Source organism: Haliaeetus albicilla, chromosome 5 (assembly GCF_947461875.1).
Source record: "Haliaeetus albicilla chromosome 5, bHalAlb1.1, whole genome shotgun sequence".
Classification (NCBI taxonomy): Eukaryota; Metazoa; Chordata; class Aves; order Accipitriformes; family Accipitridae; genus Haliaeetus; species Haliaeetus albicilla.
In genome coordinates this window covers 30,777,511-30,798,350 of record NC_091487.1, presented here as the reverse complement: position 1 = coordinate 30,798,350, position 20,840 = coordinate 30,777,511, and the positions used below count along the sequence as shown (strand labels likewise).

The 20,840-nt window shown below is 34.9% G+C and overlaps 1 protein-coding gene across 10 annotated transcripts in view; it reads right to left on the bottom strand.

Annotated features, from left to right (window-relative positions):
• Positions 1–20,840, bottom strand: part of HEATR5A (HEAT repeat containing 5A) — a 69,550-nt gene that overhangs the window by 18,755 nt on the left and 29,955 nt on the right. For 6 of the 10 annotated variants that reach the window (XM_069784025.1, XM_069784026.1, XM_069784023.1 and 3 more), the window contains 14 exons: positions 19,875–20,027; positions 18,444–18,543; positions 17,566–17,675; positions 13,140–13,303; positions 12,847–13,022; positions 11,356–11,461; positions 10,203–10,393; positions 9,593–9,752; positions 8,346–8,535; positions 7,623–7,792; positions 4,494–4,520; positions 2,508–2,646; positions 1,168–1,350; positions 71–310 (listed from right to left, as the gene is read on the bottom strand). In XM_069784025.1, coding sequence (XP_069640126.1) covers positions 71–310; positions 1,168–1,350; positions 2,508–2,646; positions 4,494–4,520; positions 7,623–7,792; positions 8,346–8,535; positions 9,593–9,752; positions 10,203–10,393; positions 11,356–11,461; positions 12,847–13,022; positions 13,140–13,303; positions 17,566–17,675; positions 18,444–18,543; positions 19,875–20,027 — 2,109 coding nt within the window. The remainder of the gene's footprint in view (positions 1–70; positions 311–1,167; positions 1,351–2,507; positions 2,647–4,493; positions 4,521–7,622; positions 7,793–8,345; positions 8,536–9,592; positions 9,753–10,202; positions 10,394–11,355; positions 11,462–12,846; positions 13,023–13,139; positions 13,304–17,565; positions 17,676–18,443; positions 18,544–19,874; positions 20,028–20,840) is intronic. The other 4 variants (XM_069784032.1, XM_069784028.1, XM_069784030.1 and 1 more) reach the window with 4 other exon arrangements.

Below are 20,840 nucleotides of genomic sequence, written 5' to 3'. Positions count from 1 at the left end.
TGCAAACAGCTAACATTTATTTTAAGCATACTTTGCATTCTGTGAAATTCTTTCAGTGTGTAACACATACCTCTTGAATCACGTTGTTTTCTTTCCTGAGCCAAAGTTATGTCAAAATGTGCACTGCCTGCATTTTCGCACTGGCTTATAATTTTACAAACACACTCTGCAGCAAAAACTCTGGTAGACCATCGTGGGTTACTGAAAGGATAGAACCTCTCATCACCGTCAGACGTTAATACAGATCCATCATCCACTTTGGCAGTTTCCTCTTCTTGAGTGGTATCTACTGAAGCTACTGTATTGAAATCTGTATTTAGGACACAAGGGGGGAAAAAGAAGAAATGTAATATTCTTTCTTACTGTAACTGAAAACTACAGGAGGCCTCATAAGGAAATCTCTTCAAAGTCATCTCTAACCTCCAACTCACTGTGACTCCCTTCAACCTTGGTGTCTTAAAGTAAATGCTAGAATTAAAAATAAAATGTAACAAAACTGTCTGCATTTGGTTGGTATTACTTGATGGAAGACAAGATCAATACCACAAACGTAAATAAAGAATAGCAGTGAAAGAAGTGAAAGAAAAAAAAAACATTTTAAAATAAGCATAACACATTAGAAGCTAGTACGTTTCGAAATCAAAACATCTAAATCCAAGAAGTTTTCCTCCTTCACTGCAGGTAAAAGAAGAGAATTCCCCCCCCCAGTATTCAGCACAGTAATTAATTATATCTGCTCAGGAGTTTCATTATCATATACTAGGTCTGCATCATTCCTATTATTAATAGAAGAGAGGGTCTGAATATTTTTCATATAGGTAATTGCACAGGACCCACAAACTCAAATATATTCATTCTGTATTTCCATTTCTGATATGGAAATAAGTTAACATTAGGACTATAAATCAACCAGAATATGAACAGGCAAGACATACTAAAATGTTTACCAAAACTTGTTCAATAGGTATAAGGCAATCAGAAGGGAGAAAGTCATATTCTTTCTGAAAGAACTAAGTTAAAGGGTCCAATGTTTCAATATGAAGGATGATGATACACTTCAAAAACGTCGAACATTCAAGAAACAAGAATACTTTCCCTTAGTGACATACTGTACTACTGCAGGCCTTATTTTCATTGTGTTCTCAACTACAGTGTATTAGGACTTACCAGCTGAGGCAGCAAGAACATCTTTACAAAGCTTCAGCCAAAAAGAGAGCTTTTCAACTGCCATTGAAGTAAGCATATGAGTCAGAGTCTCTTTGATATCTTGGCACAATCTTTGATCCAATTCTTTGTCCAGCAAGCCCAGCAATGCCCCCTCCAGGCCTATTTCTCTGATGTTAACATCTGCTAAGAACAAAGTCTGTGAGCTGAATGCTGTCACATCACAAAACTGCAGTAATGACGACAGAAACCCCACTGAAGGTTGCACACAGGGTATCTTGTGAACAAGTATCTAGCTCTGAAATACTTTTGAAATAATAGTATTAATTGCTTTAATACCATATCTAAATCATCTCAGTACGAAACAAACTTTGAACTTTTACAGAAACATACTAACAACAGAAAGAAAGTTAGCTCAGGGAAAAAAAAGAATCCTACTCTGAATTTCATGGCATTACCATCACCATAGCATCTGAGCTCCTGAAAAAAATTATCTTTGGCCATCTGATTTTTTACACTGAGTCATAAGGTAATTCTAAAACAATGTTTTAACTTGAAAGGGAAGTTAAAATTATTCTCCAACATAGCTCAAAACGAGACACATGGAAATAATTTTTTAAATGAACATGACCAATTTTTATTTGTTCAATATTACCAATTTTAAAAATCAGGAGTTTTACAAAATGGCTATAGCCTATCTTTTCTGAAAATTTCCAAATGAGCTTGAAATGAAATCCAAAGTGAAATCATTTATTACCACCATTCCCTCACAGGAAGGCACATGAGGATGAACTAGTGATCATTCTCAGGCCTTTTAGCAAAAACCCAAAACCTTAGGATGTTAAAAATTCTAGGGACCCTAGCTGATCATTACTTAACCAGTTCTCCAAAGAGGTCAACAGAAACTTTCTTCAACAGGTTTTACACACCTTCCCTCAATGACAGATTTTTAATTTAAGAAGAGATTTATGCAGGAAAATAGAATTATGAATATGCATGTAAAATGCAGGACTATGAAGCAGTTACTACAACAGCTACTGGCTAGATAGGCTTAGGTTTCTCTGGAACTCCACTTGCATTTTCTCATTTAGTGACCCTTACTATCTACAGCATATGAAAAGCAATAGAATCTTCATTTTATCACTAAGAAATGGTTTGGATGCTTCTATAATTTGGTACTATATAGAGAACTGAAGCAGAAAAACTATTTTGAGTTAAAGATTTCAAGAATGTAGCAAAGTTTTCATACCCATAGCAGAGTGTGTTTAAAATTCACTATCAGTGTTTAAAATTCACTATCAGTGTGTCACAAGCTCTTTGATCTCAAAATTTCAATACCTTACCTGGAGTAAAATCTTCTCTGCTCTCTTTAACTAACGCAACAGCATATTCTGATACCTCGGCAGCTTCTCTTTGCACAAGTTGACGTAAGCAAGCTACCACTGCACGCCTCAATAATAAGTATGAGCTACAGAGATTCACCTGAAACATGCAAGAAGAAACAGTTAGATGGCTAACAAACCTTTATAGCAATACCTCAGTAAGGCCAGTATTTTCTGAACAATAGCAGTTATGACAAATCTGTTAAGTCAGTAAGCATGTAATTGATGCTTTTTTTGCTCAGCTTCCCCAACCGCCCCCCCCAAAGCTTTTGCAACTCCTGTAATCAATTTTAACATATTAGTACTTTTAACATTTTCTCTCCAAAGGTAACTTATAAGACTGGTTTGGAACTGGATCCAACTACCACCAATATGAGTAGAAAGACCCCCATTAACTTCAATGACAGCTGAATTGCGGTCTCAATGAACAATTAACTTTATGCTTTGACTACAGGGTATGGGCTTGAAAACTCAGTGCAAGAGAAAATTACTCAAATCATCCTCACACGTAACTAGAGAAATGCCAGTGTAACCAAGGGTAAGACAGTCAATCAGGCTTTAGTAAATCTGAACTCCATGCATGAAAATAAGTTTATAAGAAAGAGCAAAGAGAACACTGCTGCAATTTCATCGCAAAAAATACTATATACTCAGTTTACATTAAATTACATTTTAGAGAAGGTGAGAGGAAGGGTGAGAGTTACTGGTGAATGTATCACACTGAGACAAGTCAGCTCTCCTGAGCAGTTTCTAGCAAAAAAGTTTAGAGCATCACCATATTTTAACACCACCAGGCCAGTGTTTGCTTTTTGTACTGAAAAATACATGATAACTGATTAATTATTACAGGAACAAGGAAAAATACTTTAAAAACCCAAGTATAGCCTCAAGGTTTTTTTGTTAGAGTGGAGCTTTCTGATTTTTATTTGCTTGCTTTCAATTTTAAGAACATTCTGAAGGGGATTCCAAAGATACAGTGAACAAGCTGTGTGGCCAGGCAAGATGGCTGCACAAATATTTATGCAGCTTCTTTTAAATTAAGTTTAGGTTATTATCAAAAAAGTCATTCTCTACAACTAAGCAATTGTGTACGTTTAGCTGTCACCATCCTTAAAATAGACAGAGCTGAGTGTCTGCTGCAGAAACCTTGTGGTAAGGTCATGCTCCTCATTCGTCAGCAACAGGTCAATATATGTTAGTCAAAATGACTAATATATATTAGTTAACATACAGTTAAAAAGAACAATTTAAGGACAAAAAAGAGTAAGTGGTACAGAATTTCAGCTTTGCTACATTAACAAAACTAAGCTTCGTCTTCTGAATTTCTGTGCATGCACATGAATCTACTCAGAATTACATATTTAATACACACAAAGATACACTCTCTGCATAATTCTTCTAAAAGAAAAGAAATCTGATTCAATAAGTATGTCTGCAAGATACTTTAACTGAAACTTAAAAACAACAAGTGAGGCTTTTAATGCAACATTTATGCAAGCAGACTACATGTTCTACTTCAAGTTGGACATGCATAAATTCCGTGCTCATTTTTAATAGGGAAAGAAAACAGAGGATCCAATTCAGGCTACTGAATAATGCAAGATGTACATTTTTCATCTCTCTCATTCTCTCACATTCTAAGCAGGGGACAGAACTAAATAACAGACACAAAATGCAAGCATCACATACAAACTTAAATGGACAAACAGTTCCCCTTCTGTGCTTAACACGTTAAAAACAAAATTATGCCTCACTAAGCACATAAATGAAATGTATGTCTGCCATCTGCAGAAAGTTAGGAAGGGTCTGGTTAGGATGACAATCAAATGTCACTTGACATGCTAAAAGAAATTACATTAAAATGGTTAAAAGGAAAAGATAAAAGATAAATAAAAAACACCACTGCAAACTGCAAAAGTTTAGGATTAACAAGGCACAGGGACCTACCAACACAGAATTATCCAACAAGATTTCCTGCACAAAAACAAATGACAAACCAGTCATGACAAAACCAAAATATAGATATCACAGTGATACCAACCACACATGGAGACTGTTACACGTAAATTCAGCATATATTAAAATTCAGATTCTTATCTCAAACATACCAAAACCCTAATTTGCTTAGTTCATTTACATTATATTTAATATTGAACTCACTTAAATTGGAAGCCAGCTGCCCCTAAAATTAGATTTAAACAGTACCAAGACAACAGCATAGCATAGTTATTGACATTGTATACTTATCGTGTTTCAAAATACCTTTAATGTCTTGCAGCTGAAAACTGGTGTTTACATCCTAAGCTTACACACATAAGCTCTTTAGAAGTCTGTGCTCACCTAGGTTAGCTTTAGAGCTAATGTTAGACATGATTAAAAGCATATGATTTCGATTCCACTGGAGCCAAGAATTTAACTGACAGGATAAGCATTACTGTTAGATGCAAAGCCCCATGAAAAAAAGATCCTATTGACAAACAAGGAATACTTTCAGAAGCTGAAGAAGGGAAGCTAGATAATGACAGATACATGTACAGAGTTTAAAAAAAAAAAGGCAAAAAAAAGCAAGCCAGTGAAGCTGTGTATCCATTGCCTGAGTCATGTTTTGTTAGTGCTAGCACAGTCACAAACTGGATGGTCTAAATACTTTGGGCACCTGAACCATCTCATGCTCTAGAGGGTGGGAAGACAGGTGGAGGAGGTAGCTTGCAGCTGTTGTGTTGGCATGCCTAATGCTACGTTTATAAAGGAAAAAAAGAAAAAAGAGACAAGAAAAGAAAAGACAAGGGGGGGAAGGGGAAGAAGAGGGGGGAAGGGGAAGAAGAGGGGGGAAGGGGAAGAAGAGGGGGGAAGGGGAAGAAGAGGGGGGAAGGGGAAGAAGAGGGGGGAAGAAGAGGGGGGAAGAAGAGGGGGGAAGAAGAGGGGGGAAGAGGATGTCCTTTCAGAATTTTAAAAAGGCAAGTTTGAAGACACAGAAATTTTCCAGAAACCTTAGGAAAAAAGGGTGGAGAGAGGAGCTAGTTCAAATGTAACTAAAAATAAAATTAAAAAAAAAAATTCTTTGCACATTTGTTTTCAAGATTTTGTGAGTGAGAATTCATGTTTCTATGGACAGAAGGGGAAAAGATCACTTATCTGACCACAGATTCTTTGCCTCTTCTGTTTTTCTGCCTTAAATAAAGAATGCAGTGGTGAATATCCACAGTATCTAGTGCCAAGCTTTTATACTCCACTTCCCCTTAAGACTTCAAAAAGCATTGCAAAGGAGGACAGTCACACCTTGTTCTCTACTTGCAGAAATTTAAACTCATGTAGAATGACTTGCTGAGGGTCACCTTGCAAGCCAACAACAGTCAAGAGCAGATTTCAGGTCCAGTTCAATAGTTTATTCTGCTTTCCTAGTGAGATGGTGATTTAGTGGGTGGAAACTACATGGATGGATGGTGAGTTTTGCAAATGCAGAAGTCTGCTTGTGCAATGATCTCACAGACTTGCAAAGCACACACTCAAACTTTCTTTGTTTATGACACTCTTGAGAGACTATTAACGTTTACTGAATTGTCAGTATCAGCAATATTGGCCATATTTCTGTAACAAGTTAATGAGAATGAGAAAAGTTCATCCATGTAAGACCACTGACTTTGGTGGACTCCTCCCCCGTGAAGCTCACAATTGTTTCTGGGATAGAGGTGAACACACACATGTATACAAATGCACGAACACACACACTCGAGCCACGAACCATGCTTCTTCTTAAAGTACTGTATGAAGTACTTTGAGTCTATTTGTAAAACCAATAAAAATCAGTAATATCATATAGACAACTTTATCACGACATCCTCTTTATTAGTAGGTACTTGCTATTAGTTAGAGAGATCATACTGTACATGGAAGCAGACTGTACATGGACTTACATATGATCCCAAATGCTAATACATCCTCTGAGCACAAGAGTGACTTATATGATTTGTTGTGATTTTGTCAATGTAAGAAAAACTGTGTTTTACCCAGAGAAGAGAAAATCATAGCTGGTATATGTTAAAAGAAAGAACACTTCAGATGAGTTCCAGTTCTTCTGCAACTAGTATATCTATGCCTAACCTAATGTGAGGCTGAAAGAGCTTCTCCTTCAATTTTTCCTGGCTCCCACAATCATGTTTCTAGTCAAACTGAATAAAGATAAATAGAAGGAATCTAAACTTTATACAAAATCAATATATGGTTACTAACGATATACAAGTGCTACCCAGGGGAAGATGTGAATAAGAACTGTGTTAAGATAAACAAGAGAGATTAAAAAAAACCCACCATACTTTATTATTGTCTCTGATTTTTTGTTGCTCACTGATTTACAGGGAGACTAGATGGTCTTATTTAAAAAAAACAAAACAAAACAAAACACACACCACCCCCCTAGCTAGCCCCTGAAAACCCACCAAGGCTAATAACTACCAGAAGATTATTTTTGCTTTTTTTATAGAACTAAGTGCTTCAGAACAGCAGCTATTCAAAAAGACTTAGTTTGACTATTACTTATGTGTCAGAAATTTTTATATTGACTGCCAAGAAATCAGTACACTGAAGCATTAGTGCTACAGAAATTACAAAATAGAGAAATCTACAGTTTTTCACCATCATTAAAAAACAAACCCAAACAAAACAATTCTCGGTAATTAGTACACACAATTTTTTTTAAATCAATCCTTCACCTGAGACATAAAAAACAGCAGAGGAAAAAAACTGGCCAACATAAAATAGCTGGTAAAAATCCAGCACCAAGTTGTAATGGATGGTATATCCTGCCAGACAACTGGCCTTAATAAGAGCAGCAGAATGCACTTGCAAGCAGTTCAGAAGGCCAAGTTTTCTACAGAATGTGCTCATCTTGTAAAGGGGAAGCAGAAACTGGGGAAAAAACTGAAAAAAGAGACAATACTTACCTGTAGGAGGATATGAAATACCTCACCACTACACAATGATCAGTTTCTCTGGTTAAAGAAGCATCTGCATTTTTTAAGTGTTTCTGAACAAAATGTTTTAAAATACAAGGATATAGACTAGTAAACGTATACTCACACATAGGCAGCTTACAAGGCTAGACAAGTTGACATGTCGAGGAGCAAACATGTGAAGCTGCTGAAGGCAAGAGATGGCTTGAGCCTGAACAAGGCAGTCAGGATTATCCTGCATCACTGCACAGCCAAGAAGGCAGGAAGTTCTTAAGGCTGAAACTGTCGTGCTGCTGCCTATATTTGGAAGAAAAAAGGGGTTTTGTTTTTAAAACATCAACTCTTTTTTTCAAAAACATGATAACCTGCCTTTTTTCCAAACCACCTGTGACTTTCATCCTCTTGAAGGATACTTTCTATATCTGTGTTATACTCCAATATCAATGAGTAACAGTCACATTGCTCTCTGGAAATTTCAGTGTCCAGCTATCTAAAAGTTGATTTAGATGCAAATTTTAAATGTCTGTATCATAACCAAGAAATAGACTGGCTCCTAACTCTTGAAATACGAATACTTTCCATTTTCATGCCAGATGTAAGGATTTTCAACCCAAGGGAACCAGTTTGTGTTCTCCAAACACAGGGAAATATGTCAAAAAGAGACTATTTTTGGAAAATTAGCAGTCATGTCATCTTGATTGCATAAACTCACGGCCTGTGAAATATTGTCTTAGAACAAGCAAAAAACTTAGCATGCAATTATTTTTTGATAAAATTTGAATTACATGTTCAAAGTTTAGCAATGTTGTTGCTAAACCAAACAAAGCTGATGCTATTGTGTGTTGCATACCTTGCAACTCAGGGCCCAGCGTGGTAATAAGTGCATTTAAACAGCGACCAAGGCTTTGGTGAACTTCAGTGTAAGCAGGAGGCACAGTCAACAACAACATGAGAACAAGAGATAAGGTAGGTTCCACATGCACATGGTACAAGGGGCCAGCTAAATCTACTATCAGTGCCAGAGAGTGTAATGCCCATGCCTGTAAAATAAGAGAAGCAGTCATGTAGTGTCTATATGATAGAATAAACATAAGATCTTTTTAAAATTCTATAGTTCAAGTGAAATTCAGTAATTAAGTGTAATAAAAGTTGCACTTTTAGTTTCCAAAGGGACAAATAGAGAAGTTATAGAAAGAAACTTTAAGAACCTGATGCTTAATAAGCCATTTTAAATATTTTACAAGGAACTATACATTCTGCAATGAAAGAACCATTTTAAATTTGTTATTGTTAATTAAAAAAAATTAATAGTAAATATTCCTTAAATACATTCTACTTTTTGTAAAATTTCTTATAGTTTCATGTGCAAGAACAAGAGAATTATGAAAAAATACTACAACAGTTGCTGAAACAACATGCTGTTTTAGTCTCAGTTACTTTGCACCAATAGCCACATCTGTTTCATGTCAACATACAGTTAATCTCTGTGTGAATATATTGTAGATAAAGCTTAAAAAAATTCTTTGACTAAGATTTAGACAATTATATGGAATACACTCAATGTCTTTTAAAGCTGTTCTGATAGATAACAGTTTTAGCCACAGAGAAATAATTTGAATTAGTCTTCAAAACACCTTGCCTTATTCAAGGAAGTATATTGACCAATTTCTACAGCATTCAGGCTACAAATCCATTATTTACTACATAACCCTTCAACAAAAAATGCTGTGAGGTAAAGATCGTAGCAGAGAAAAAAACTGCCGTGAACAAAAAAACGTGGGTACTATCTAGTCAAGGTCAAGATACAGGTGAATGTGAAATTAATCCATTCCTAAAACATCAGATATTGTTTTTGAAGCCAGCATATTTTAGCCTCATGACGATTAAATAAGAACTTCCCGTATCTCATCATAGTTCTTGCTTGGAAGGTCGATTTTGAGCAGGGGCTATGGTTTTCATTGCCTTTGCTGCTCCAGCCATCACCTGTGAGGTATGCCTAAGAGGTTGTGAAATGTTATTCTTACAAGAAAAAATTTATACTCCAGATTATAAATCAGTTAATTTGTCACTTATCTAAAAATGTTACGTTACAAGTACCTGCACATCAGGAGAAGTGCTGTCCTGAGATAAAGTATAAAGGATTCCAACACATGCATTCAGGTGCTGAGTAGAACCTATTCCTCCTAAGTATCTATACAGACATCCCAGAGCCAAAGAATGACCTGTTCTTGATACCACATCCCTAGCAGATTTTAGCCTATGAATTATAAGAAAGCTGTTAGTGTAATCATCAAGACTGATACTATGTAATAAACACATCTACAAATGGAATTTCTAGTATATAATCAGGAAAATATTTTATTAGACACTGTTACATTGCCAAAATTCTAAGTTCACTTGTCATCTCTTATCTGAAGGAAGTACCAAAAATATTTTAGGTATACTTAAATGATGTGGCTACAACAGCAGCCAATTTAATTTATTTGAAAGTCTACATGCTTACTTACACAATCTTCTTAAAGATCAGCAAAACTAAGAAATACATGCAGAAGTCAGGCAGTGCTTTTTCCTATTAATTTCTGAAGTGACATCAAATTCATGAAGGAAACCAGTTTTCCAAAATTATCATCATAATAGGGGCCAGGTAGGTTTCTCAAACATTTTTATAAACGTAACCAGTAATTTACCACACTTTTTTTGAACTTACTTGTCAAAACTGACTTGTGCTAATCCAGCAGTGAAGGCACTGTCAGAAACCACCTGTGCCAATCTGGCCAAACACTCTGCAGCAGCACATCTTAGGAGTGGGTTATTGCTTTCCAAGGCACCCATTACTACTGCCAGGGCAGACCTTCTAACTTCTTCTGGACCTAAACTTCCCTTGCAGTTAGCCAAGTGCTAAAAACAGATATTAAATATATTAAACAGCAAGACAGTATAGTAATCAGAATGTGCTTTTCTGTCAGTCATGCAAAAATTACAAGACTGCCAGAAGGAATTTGATTTTCTTCACCTTTTATCTGAGGAATTTCTCTATTTTTATTCGCTGTTTTGAGAGTTAGAAGCCTAACTCCACGTAGGTGTACATCATAGCACAACATTATCATATCAACATTCTGATTTTAAGAAATACTGGATAGATTGCAGTAGAACCCAATAAACCAACACACTAGTATAAAATTCAGGAAATAATACAAAAAAGAAACCCAGTGAAAACAAAACAATGATACAAAAAAAATCCCAGGTCAAAAAAAGAGTGTAAGCAAAAGCTACAGCAGTTATCTGGATTGCATATTAAATATGCCCCAAATTTACAAATATTGTAAAATGAAAGGTCTTGCCTATTCTGAAAACATTTTGCCTTAGTTTGAAGAAAGCCTAAGAAGGGAAGAATGAAAACTGCACATGAACAGAGTAAAATACAAAAAAAGCATTAGGGAAAAGCAACAAATGGCAGATAGTTATGAGATTACTTTATTTCACCAATAGTTACTTTTTTATTTATACAGTAAGAAATATGAAAGAGACAGTGATAAAGACAGAAATGATACAAACAGATTTTTCCATCTCTCTCCTATTTGAATGACACTAGTATAGAAGATAGTATAGTACAGTGTACTAGAATGGGTTTCCCTAACCCTTTAATATTAAAAAAAGGGAAAAATTAAACTGTGACTCTTCAGCACTTAAGAAAAGTGTGACATCACAAAACAATATATTGTCACAGAAAACAGGAGTGATCTTCAGCTTGACTGTTAATCAAAACAAGAACTTCTGTGTAGACACATTTGAGCCAACAGATGCCATGTTTTGGTAACAGAGAGAGAGAGAAACAAAAGAGAGAAACAAAGGAGATTTACCTTTAAGGAAGTAGAAAAGGCTGACACAACATTTAGCTGTACTATTTGTTGCCGTGATCCTTTTGTTTGCTTTATGGAATTCAACAGATGTTCTAACACCTGGAGCCTTAAACAAAACCAGAGAAGAAACCACAGAATTAAAAATTATGGAAACAAATCAAGCTTTTTTATTTTATTTTAAAACACAAAACAAAGCCTACATATTTTAGAAACAGAGGTGCAACAAACCTATTACCTTAACTCTTGAGCATTTTCCTTCAACTGGCATCCCTGTCTACTACAAAAAAATTTTGTATTCCATATTAGAATAGGTAATAACGAACTTTTTGCCTTTGTTTCCTTATAATGTATGTATTCACAGATAATCACTTATCTCTAAGTAACATCAGACAAATGTTATTAAAAGGAACTGTGTATGGGAATGATGCATTTTGACTTACAATTGAGAAAGGAGGAAGGAAAAGAAAAAGAAAAGGAAAATGCAGTTATCTGCAGCAATTAGTTCAGGTCTTGAGAAACAGGTGAAGAAAGCAAACCAGCAACCTGGTGACAGTAGGGGCAAAAAGCCCAGACAAATAGAAAAAAAAAACCCCACACAAAAAAAGCTGTAGGTGAAGACAGAATAAGGAAGTAAATGCAAGCCAGAAGAACATATTATAAGGCAAGTGGCAATTTTATTGGCAGGTATGCTCATATCCAAACAGCTGCCTCAGCATTACACTAAATCCTGAGCATTCTAAACAGTGAAGACATCAAGACTCAGGAGTCATATACTAAGCACTCATCCCTCACAGGAAATTACAAAACCATCGCCACCTATAATGATTGTGATCTGAGCTCTAACTATCGTTGGCTTTGAAAATATAAGGCTGTTTAATTTAAAAATAATTGATTTGCTCTAAATGCTGCATTCAAGAAAATTACCAGCAGCACACAGAATAAGCAACAGCATGCAAAAATCTTGAGCAATTTCATGCCTCAGCAATTGGTGTGCTTATAAATGTGAAACAAACCAAAATGCCATGTGTGCAGTAGGAAGATACATACACACACACAAACACACTCTTGTTGCTTCCCATCCATTTTTTATAAAGAATGAGGCAGGATAATGGTTAAATTTTACTGCAGCTTCCTACCCCTTTTGTCCCTCTTTGGTTTTAAGGCATTAAGTGCTATAATAATTGTGTAATATCTCTTAAAATAACTTCTATTTTGATCTGACTGTTGAAACAAAACATAATTTTTCTTGGTCAACAGAATTTATTATAATGACAGTAACCTCTTACTGGATGTGCCTTTTCATCGTGAGTAACTTTAAACAGAAAGTCTAATAATTTATTAGTCTGAATTATATTAGTCAGATGGTTTACAGAATCCACTTATACAATGCATTATTTTTTCAGAATTGTTTTCTTCTGTGTTTAATCTCAAACACTGTGATCATCTTTCAGCATCTCCAAAGTTCCCCAACAGTTACAATTACTACTTTACCTGTGAGATTCTGCTACATGAGAAAACATAACTCCAAAAAGACGAGTTGCTGCACTGATAACAGACAATACAGGAGGTAGCGGTTTAGGTACTGAATCACCTTTTGCAACTTTCTCATAAATTGAGTAAGGGTCATATTCCAGGCTGCCGCCAGCTATGCTGTTACCTAAAAGGAGCTGTAAGAAGGAAAAAAGTGATAACCATATTTCTGACCAAGTCAAAACCAGCACTGACACAAATAACTAGAACTGTATGCAAATATAATACCACCATTATACTAGATCAAAAAGTACCTGCTCTTCGATAAATCGGTGGTCAGTCTCCTGCAGTAAGGGACCGAGTAAAAGGAGATCATTCTCATGACAAAGGGATGGAAGCAAGAATGTCGAGGCATCGATCTGGCTATCTGGGACAGTCAAGTCAGACACTAACTCTTTTAGAACAGCACAGAAGCTTCCTTTAAATTAAAAGGAAAAAATTTCAAAATTTTCAGTTAATTACTTTCCACAAGCAACTTTGGGAGCAAGATATTTATACTGAAATAGCAACATCCATCTAACATTTTTCTTCAGTCTTCAAATCGTTAATTGGAGAACACTCTTGCTACAAGGGAAACAAAAAAAGCACTACCTAAGATAAGCAAACTAAGCACATAGAGCAACCTAGAAGCAGAAAAACAGAGACCTTTACCTTCACAGAAGACATAATGCCATACAACTGCTAATCCAGTAAGGTAGTTACATTTACAATTAAAGTAGAGGGAAAAAGGCAGTTACAAGCACAGGCATATTTTCTCCTATTTCCTGAAAATTAATGCTGTGGAATGTATTACATAACCACGCAGGAGTACTTGGACTTGACAAGCAGATGTAATTTAAAACATCCATAAGTCTGATAAATAACCAAAAGCTGCAGAACATACTCCCCTATTTCAGGAGTTTGCACTCAAAAAGCAAAGCATGAGGAATTTACTGTAGGTTACATTATGATAATTTACAGTGGTAGTTAAAACTTTAGCATATTTTTGTACATAATATTTCAGACAAGATTGTACATTATACATAAACAACAACATTAGGCATTCCAAGTCAGACTATTTTAGGTTATTAAAACAGCCCCTGCAGTGAGAGAACATTTCCAGTGCTGAACCACGCATGATGAGAAAGGTCTGGCTTATCTGATAAGTAAGTTGTGTTGAAAAACACTGCAGAACTGATCTTAAAGAACGTACACGGTCTTTTTGCAAATATTACATAAGAATTTACCTCCAGAGCATTAAGACTGCAAAGTCAAGTCCTCATGAATTGGGGAATACCAGCATTAAGTGGGGCTTAACTCCACATATCCAGTTCTTTGCATTCAGTTTTGTTGTTAGATGATCACACAATTACCCATTTGCACTAAAGTTGCTTATAATTTTTCAACACATGGAAGTTCCAAAAAGCAGGACAAAACAGTTATCAGCACCTCATGAGCACAAGCAGAACCATTTGTATAGTTGGAGCTGGTAGCTGCAACCAGATATTTCATCCTTCCTGAATCTTGAATCCATTCTGAGAAAGCTGACTTCCTCTCCCCTACCCCCCCCAAAATCCTGTCCCCATCAGCCTCTCTCCCCTGCAGGCATCTGTTGCTTTGCCTGCCTCTCTGACTAATTAGCAAGTATGTCATTTTTCCCAAAATGCTTAACTCAAATCTAAATGCAAAAGGTTAGCACTGTCAAATGTATTCCAAGATGCACAGATAGTGTGTGAAAGGGACAGAAATTGAGCCTTTTAAAAAAACACAGTAATTAAAAACAGCAACTAGAAACTGCTCTTACATTAATTATTATAGATCACAAAAAAAAAATTAAAAAATCCCCTTTCTATGAAAACAGCTTTTCAAATAAAATTGGAGATACTCAGCAATTTTTAACCAAATTAACATTTATTTTAGTCCCAGACACTTAGCCATCCTTAACATGTCAAATAATATTAGATCAATGCAAAGCAGTTCAAAATTTTGAGCCAGAATGCTGTTGCAGCATTCTAGCTATTCATCTCATCCTATTAAGAAAGAGAAGTGAATGCTTGTATTCAATTTTATGGTTTAGACAGTGGAACATAACAAGCACAAAAAGCTGAAGAATGAAAAGAACCCTAATGAGTTTTCTGACAAAACACATTAATTTCAGACTACAGAAAACATCAACAAATCTAATAATCAAAATTCAAACTACTGATATGATTTGTGTGGAATTCTCAAATTGGACATTACAATAATCAAAGTTTTATATTAACTCACAGGAAATAAATGTTTTAGCCTCAAAAACATGAGCACATTATAATCCAAAACCAATGACACATGAAAATGATCACAAATATGAATCATCATCTGAGAAACAGAACCAGCTTTTCCCAGCTTAACAAGTTCATGCTTAGGATCAGCTAAATTGCAAAGTCTTAACTGTTCACACATGGTAGAAGACAGCAACTAAAACATGTTAAATATTCAAGTTAACCTAATACATTCTTCTCATACCTGTCATTGCTGAAATAATGCTAAAAATCAGCTACTAGTCCTGCACACTCACAGTAAGCCTTCATAAAATTCTGCTGTTTCAGCAGATATTGATTTTTAGTGATGACAGAAAGCAGTAAGAGAAACACTGAGAGGCAGAGAGAGCAGGAAAGGACCAAGCAGAGCCTAAACAAGTTCTAGTATCTCAGGCCTCAGAAGTCTAAAGGTTTGAAATGAAAAAAAGGCTTGGAGATATGAATAAAGAATCTGTTCTCAACAGTTTATTTTGCTAGGTATTTTGTTTTGTTCCTCTTGTGCTGGGTATTTTGTTTTGTTCTTCTTGTGCTAAAGAAAACAAGCTTTGTACATTATTTGCAAACACTAAAAGCTTGAGTTACAACTCCTGGTACATGTCCCCATCACCAATTTTCTCAAAAAGAAACAACTTGCAGGTTTCTAGCCTCTGGCTGACTACCCAGATCGAAGACAATGAAAAGAGGAGAAATAAAATCATTAACTGGTGAAAGCTTCTCATTCAGTGTGTCACTCTGAGCCATGCAAAATGTGCCAGGCTGTGCAACACAAGAGTACTCCTAATATTCTTCCTAGTGATAATGACTAAAATTAGACATAGAAAAAAAGCATCCTGAGTTCCACAATCATATTGTTTTCCCAAATAATTTATTTTAAAAAATCCTAGTATTTGCAAAGATATACAGCCTCAAAATTTCATGACTGCATGAAGCTGTCACTGGAAATAATATGGAAAGAACGGTATTTGTTTGAAGCTTTACCATAAAAACTTTTTTTGCATTTTTAAATTATGCATACTTATATGTTGAAATATATAACACAGCTTGAAAATAAGCTCTGGCAATATATGCATTTCCAGTCTTTCCCCAGTCTCATACTGCTGTCTTACAAACAGATGCACAACTCTGAGACTACATCTCTCAAACTACTGTTTTGATTCTAAGGCTATTTACAAAGCTTTCAGCAGGCTGACTACTTATTTATAACAAACCTTTTAAACTTTTTCTTTATTTATTGGTTCTAGCATGCAGCATCCTCACCTAGGATGCTCTCACAAAAGTCAGGCTTTGCAGGTCACACTGTAAAACACCGTATATTTTTCAATAAAATTAGACCATATGCAAAAATCCCAAACACACCAAGAAACTGCCAAACCCACCCATATCCAAATATTTGTATTCTATAAAACATCACCCCTGTAATAAAAGAAAATAAATAACTTGCTTTAAGGGATGGAGGTTTTCAGTCTTTTAAGCCCAAGTCACAAATGAATCTTATACACTATGCTTCAAGTGTTATATACAGACTTCTAATGTGACAACAGCTTTAAGGCAAAGGTCAAGGATTTGTCCTTATGAAGATTCACTTCGCAGTTACCACTAGATGGAGCAGATTATTTGAGTAACGATTCCTTCCCTCCATGATACAGAGTACACAGCCAATGCCTGACTGGCCCATACTCTCTCCGTCCTGATGAGACACCCTGTACTTCCCTTTACAACTGTCAAAACCACTCTGGTTCCTTATTTCAGTCCATACAGTACTCTGTGGCAAACAATTTAAAGACAACAAAGGTATTTATTGTTTTAGTTGAACTGTTAGACCTAACTACAGTGCATAGTTATTGGACTAGAGGATTAGATTTTAAATACTGCTAGTTATGTTCTGCTACAGAAAAGTAAGTCTATCTCCAGATTTTGTTGAAATTTTTCTTTAAATACAACCTTTTTATCCACAATCTGCACAGGATCAGATTAATATGTCTGTAATATGTAAGTCTACTTGAAGCAATTAAATTAAACTCTTTAAATTTACTATATGCAATTAGTTTATGCTGAGATTACACCTTTTGGATCTAGGATTCAATGGAAAGTAAAACAGGCAAAGAAAGTCAATTCTTCAAATAGTTTAAAATCGCAATGTTGTCTACCTTCAAGTTTCAACCAAAATTAGGACGAAAGTCTGCATTTGTAACAGGAGAGGGGAAAAAGAGGATCATAAACACTATCTTTTCAAAACCATAGTGACTTCACTACAATTTCATCAAATTTAAACACAGGGAATAAAATTTGTTTATTAGAAATTGTGGAATTAATTCTTGCTAGCTGAATATATGTTGAAAAAAGTCTTAAAAATGAGCCCATGGTATTTTTAATGGATTTCTCTTTGTAAGGAAATACATACCTTCATAAGTCTTTGGAGGCAATACTGCAAGTAATTCATAAAGTTTATGTCTGTAAACCGTTGATGGTGTTTTTAAAGAATTTCCGTATGATTTATATATTGAAGAAAGCCTTAAAATATAAAAAGCACATCAGAGATGTTGAAGACTTTAAGCATTATGCAACACTCCAGTTTCTTTTGTACAACTCTACTGAATACTTTTAAAATCTATATACATATTGTAAGTACAGTTTTGATTTGCATTACCAATAGTAAGCAAAACAATTTATTTCACATGTTCTGACAGAATGTCTGTTCTCCATTCCCAGCCATTATTTTTATTTAATACTAGAAAAATAAACAAGGCTTTCTATTTCCTTTGACTGTACCTATATTTATTATAAATAACTTTTTTTGTGGATATATCTCTGTAAGTTAATGTTTAGAGCCCAAATACATTAAATCACTACCTATTCTGAAGGCAAAAGTTTAAAAATTATTAGACCCTTTCCAGCTTAGCTCTGAATCTAAGCATAAAAAATGCCCATATCTAAAACTGTTTGTCCAAGTTTATTCTTGAGTTTTGGGTTTTATTTTATTAAAAATGACCACGTGGAAACACAAATGTGTATGTTTGATTAAAAAAGCAGAATAAAAACACTATCTTAACAAAATCATGCAATAACTTCTTCCCTAGCTCTTTTACACAATACTGGAATCTGTGAGACACATGATGATGCCAGCTAAAGTCTTCAGCTATACAGCTGAATTCTATACTCTAATTTTTGTACCTTGCAAAGAAAGTTCTTTAGAAAGCACACTAAATCAAATACAAGAAGATTACTCTGTAGCTTTTCCAAAACCAGAATTTAATTTAACAGTTTTATGCACACACTTACTGTGTCAATAAATCAACAGCACTAGGAAGAGGAGGAAGAAGTCTCTGAACAACTTCATCTGTAAGAAGACCAGCACAGTGGGAAACAAAGCTTTTGATAGCTAGAAAAGGAATTGGATTTTAACTTAGTGTGAGATATCTAGAAGAAAAAAAAATCACATTAGTGAAGTAATCACACTATTACCTCACTAATAATTTACAAGTAGAAGAAAGCATGCAAAAAAATTTAAAATACTTTTACCAATTATTTAGGAAACTGAAAAAATCTCAAATGAAAAAAGTCATATTTACAGATGCAGTGTTTTGGTGTCTCAGCTTGGATGTTCATATCCTGACTTCTAACTGCATATATAAACGCAAGCATTTTTTGCTTTTTGGTATGAATTATGGGATATAACTCAACTTCACGATAATTCCACGATAATAATACAAAAAAGAAAAAAGTGGGAGAAGGGTGATGATTAGATGACTACTGCTCACTTTGCTAGTTTTCTATTTAAATCTAGCTTAATTACTGTACTTTAACAAACAACTTATATGTACAAGTATTTTTCATTATTTACAGAAAATTAAACTTGAATTTAATTTTCAAAAAGCACCTAGAGAATATACAGTATTAAAGATGTATTTCCAGAAGAAAAAAAAATTTAAAGGTTAATTGTTTAGGTTACTTCTAAAATGAAATTACTATTGACTTCCACACCTTCCGATAGATTTTAATAGTGAGAGAGGAGTGATCACTATACTAGAGTTCACATTTATGCAATGCAAAGGACCCTTTAGTACTTTAGAATACTGAAACACATTAAGTATTTGAAGATCACTGGAGTCATCTCTTGTAAACCCAAATTCGCAATATTTCATGATGAAAAATTGCAACCTACCAGACAGCAGCCAAATACATAGTAGTCTTTACTGGCTGAAAACTGCAACTTCCTTATTATATTTTTTACCCAAATCTTCCCACCCTCACAAAGTGTTTGACTGACTCACCAATTCTATTTTGCTTACAGTAAGTTATCTATTAGGAAACAGAACTGCTATTTACCAAATATAATAGACTGTAAACAACAGAACATACCCTGGTTTGGGTCTTCATTCATTACTGTGATATGTAGGTTAAATAAGAGAGGAGAAGCAACCTTCCTGATATCACTTACTGTTTGGAAATCAACTGATTAGAAGAACAAGAGGAAAAACCCTCTTGGGTTTTTTGTTTGTTTGTTTTTTACAGAAATGAAACATATGAATATATAGATAGATATACATAGGTAAATATATATGTACAAGCACATATATTGGGGAGTGAATACATCCTTTACCATCCAGTGAAAAAAAATCAATATGAAGTATCATTGTTCTTTCAGAAGGAAAAATAAACAAACAGCCCAACCAGCAATATGCAGAGAAAGACACTGTAAATCCCGCTTACCACAGAGAGCACCAGCACGACCTTCCAGTGTTACTTGCCAGGTAAATGAATCTCCTCGTGTCTTCTCTGTTTCTAGGTCTTTAGGGCATGATGGAAAGATGCACTTCCACAGTAACAGCATTCGTGGTAGATGGTGTTGGACAACTGCAGGACCTGTAAACATTGACAGTTGTCATGCCAATGTAAGGATTAATAAAATTAAATTTTCTCTTTGGTTCTTTTTTCTATGTTCACAAAATCTTTACAGCTGTGAACAAAACCTTATGCTACGTTCCCAGCCTTCTTATATATAATTTCTCAAATGTTTAGTGTCTTGCTACTCCATTTTCATACATAACTACATACCCATCGACACACACAATAGTATGCCACCAAGCCAACTATAATCTCCGTTTTACTAAGTATAAACCCTGTGGATCACCAGCATAAAAGAGATGTAATAAGCAATAGCGATGTGCAGAAAAGCAAACATTTCTTATACGTTAATGCACAAGGGGTGTTTTCCCTAATCTAAGAAAAAAAGGGAGCGGTTGAGCAGAAGTAATAGCTGAAAACATGAAAGGTGCCTTAAAAAATATGAACAAAACAGATAAAATACATTCTTCCTTAGTAATTTAGTGATCACAGTCAATAATCTGACCACTAATAAGTATCAGAAAGTTCTGTAAGATTTCAAATGCCTGACAAGAGGGAAATACAAATTACTAGCTCATTTTGTGCTGGGATAGATGTTAAAAAATAGCAGTGTAATTCTTCATGGCGACAAAGACATTTGGTTATATTGACTTTGAAATTATATCTTCTACATTTAATTAATAGTGGTCCCACCCAGTCACTGTTTTTCAGACTTTGCTCCCAATGAGCTAATAGCAAATTTGAAAGAAATGACATTTTTATTTTAGAAAGTTTTTCTAAAGATTCCAATTAACATTTGTTTTTTTAGAATTATTTTGCAGTGGTAAATTA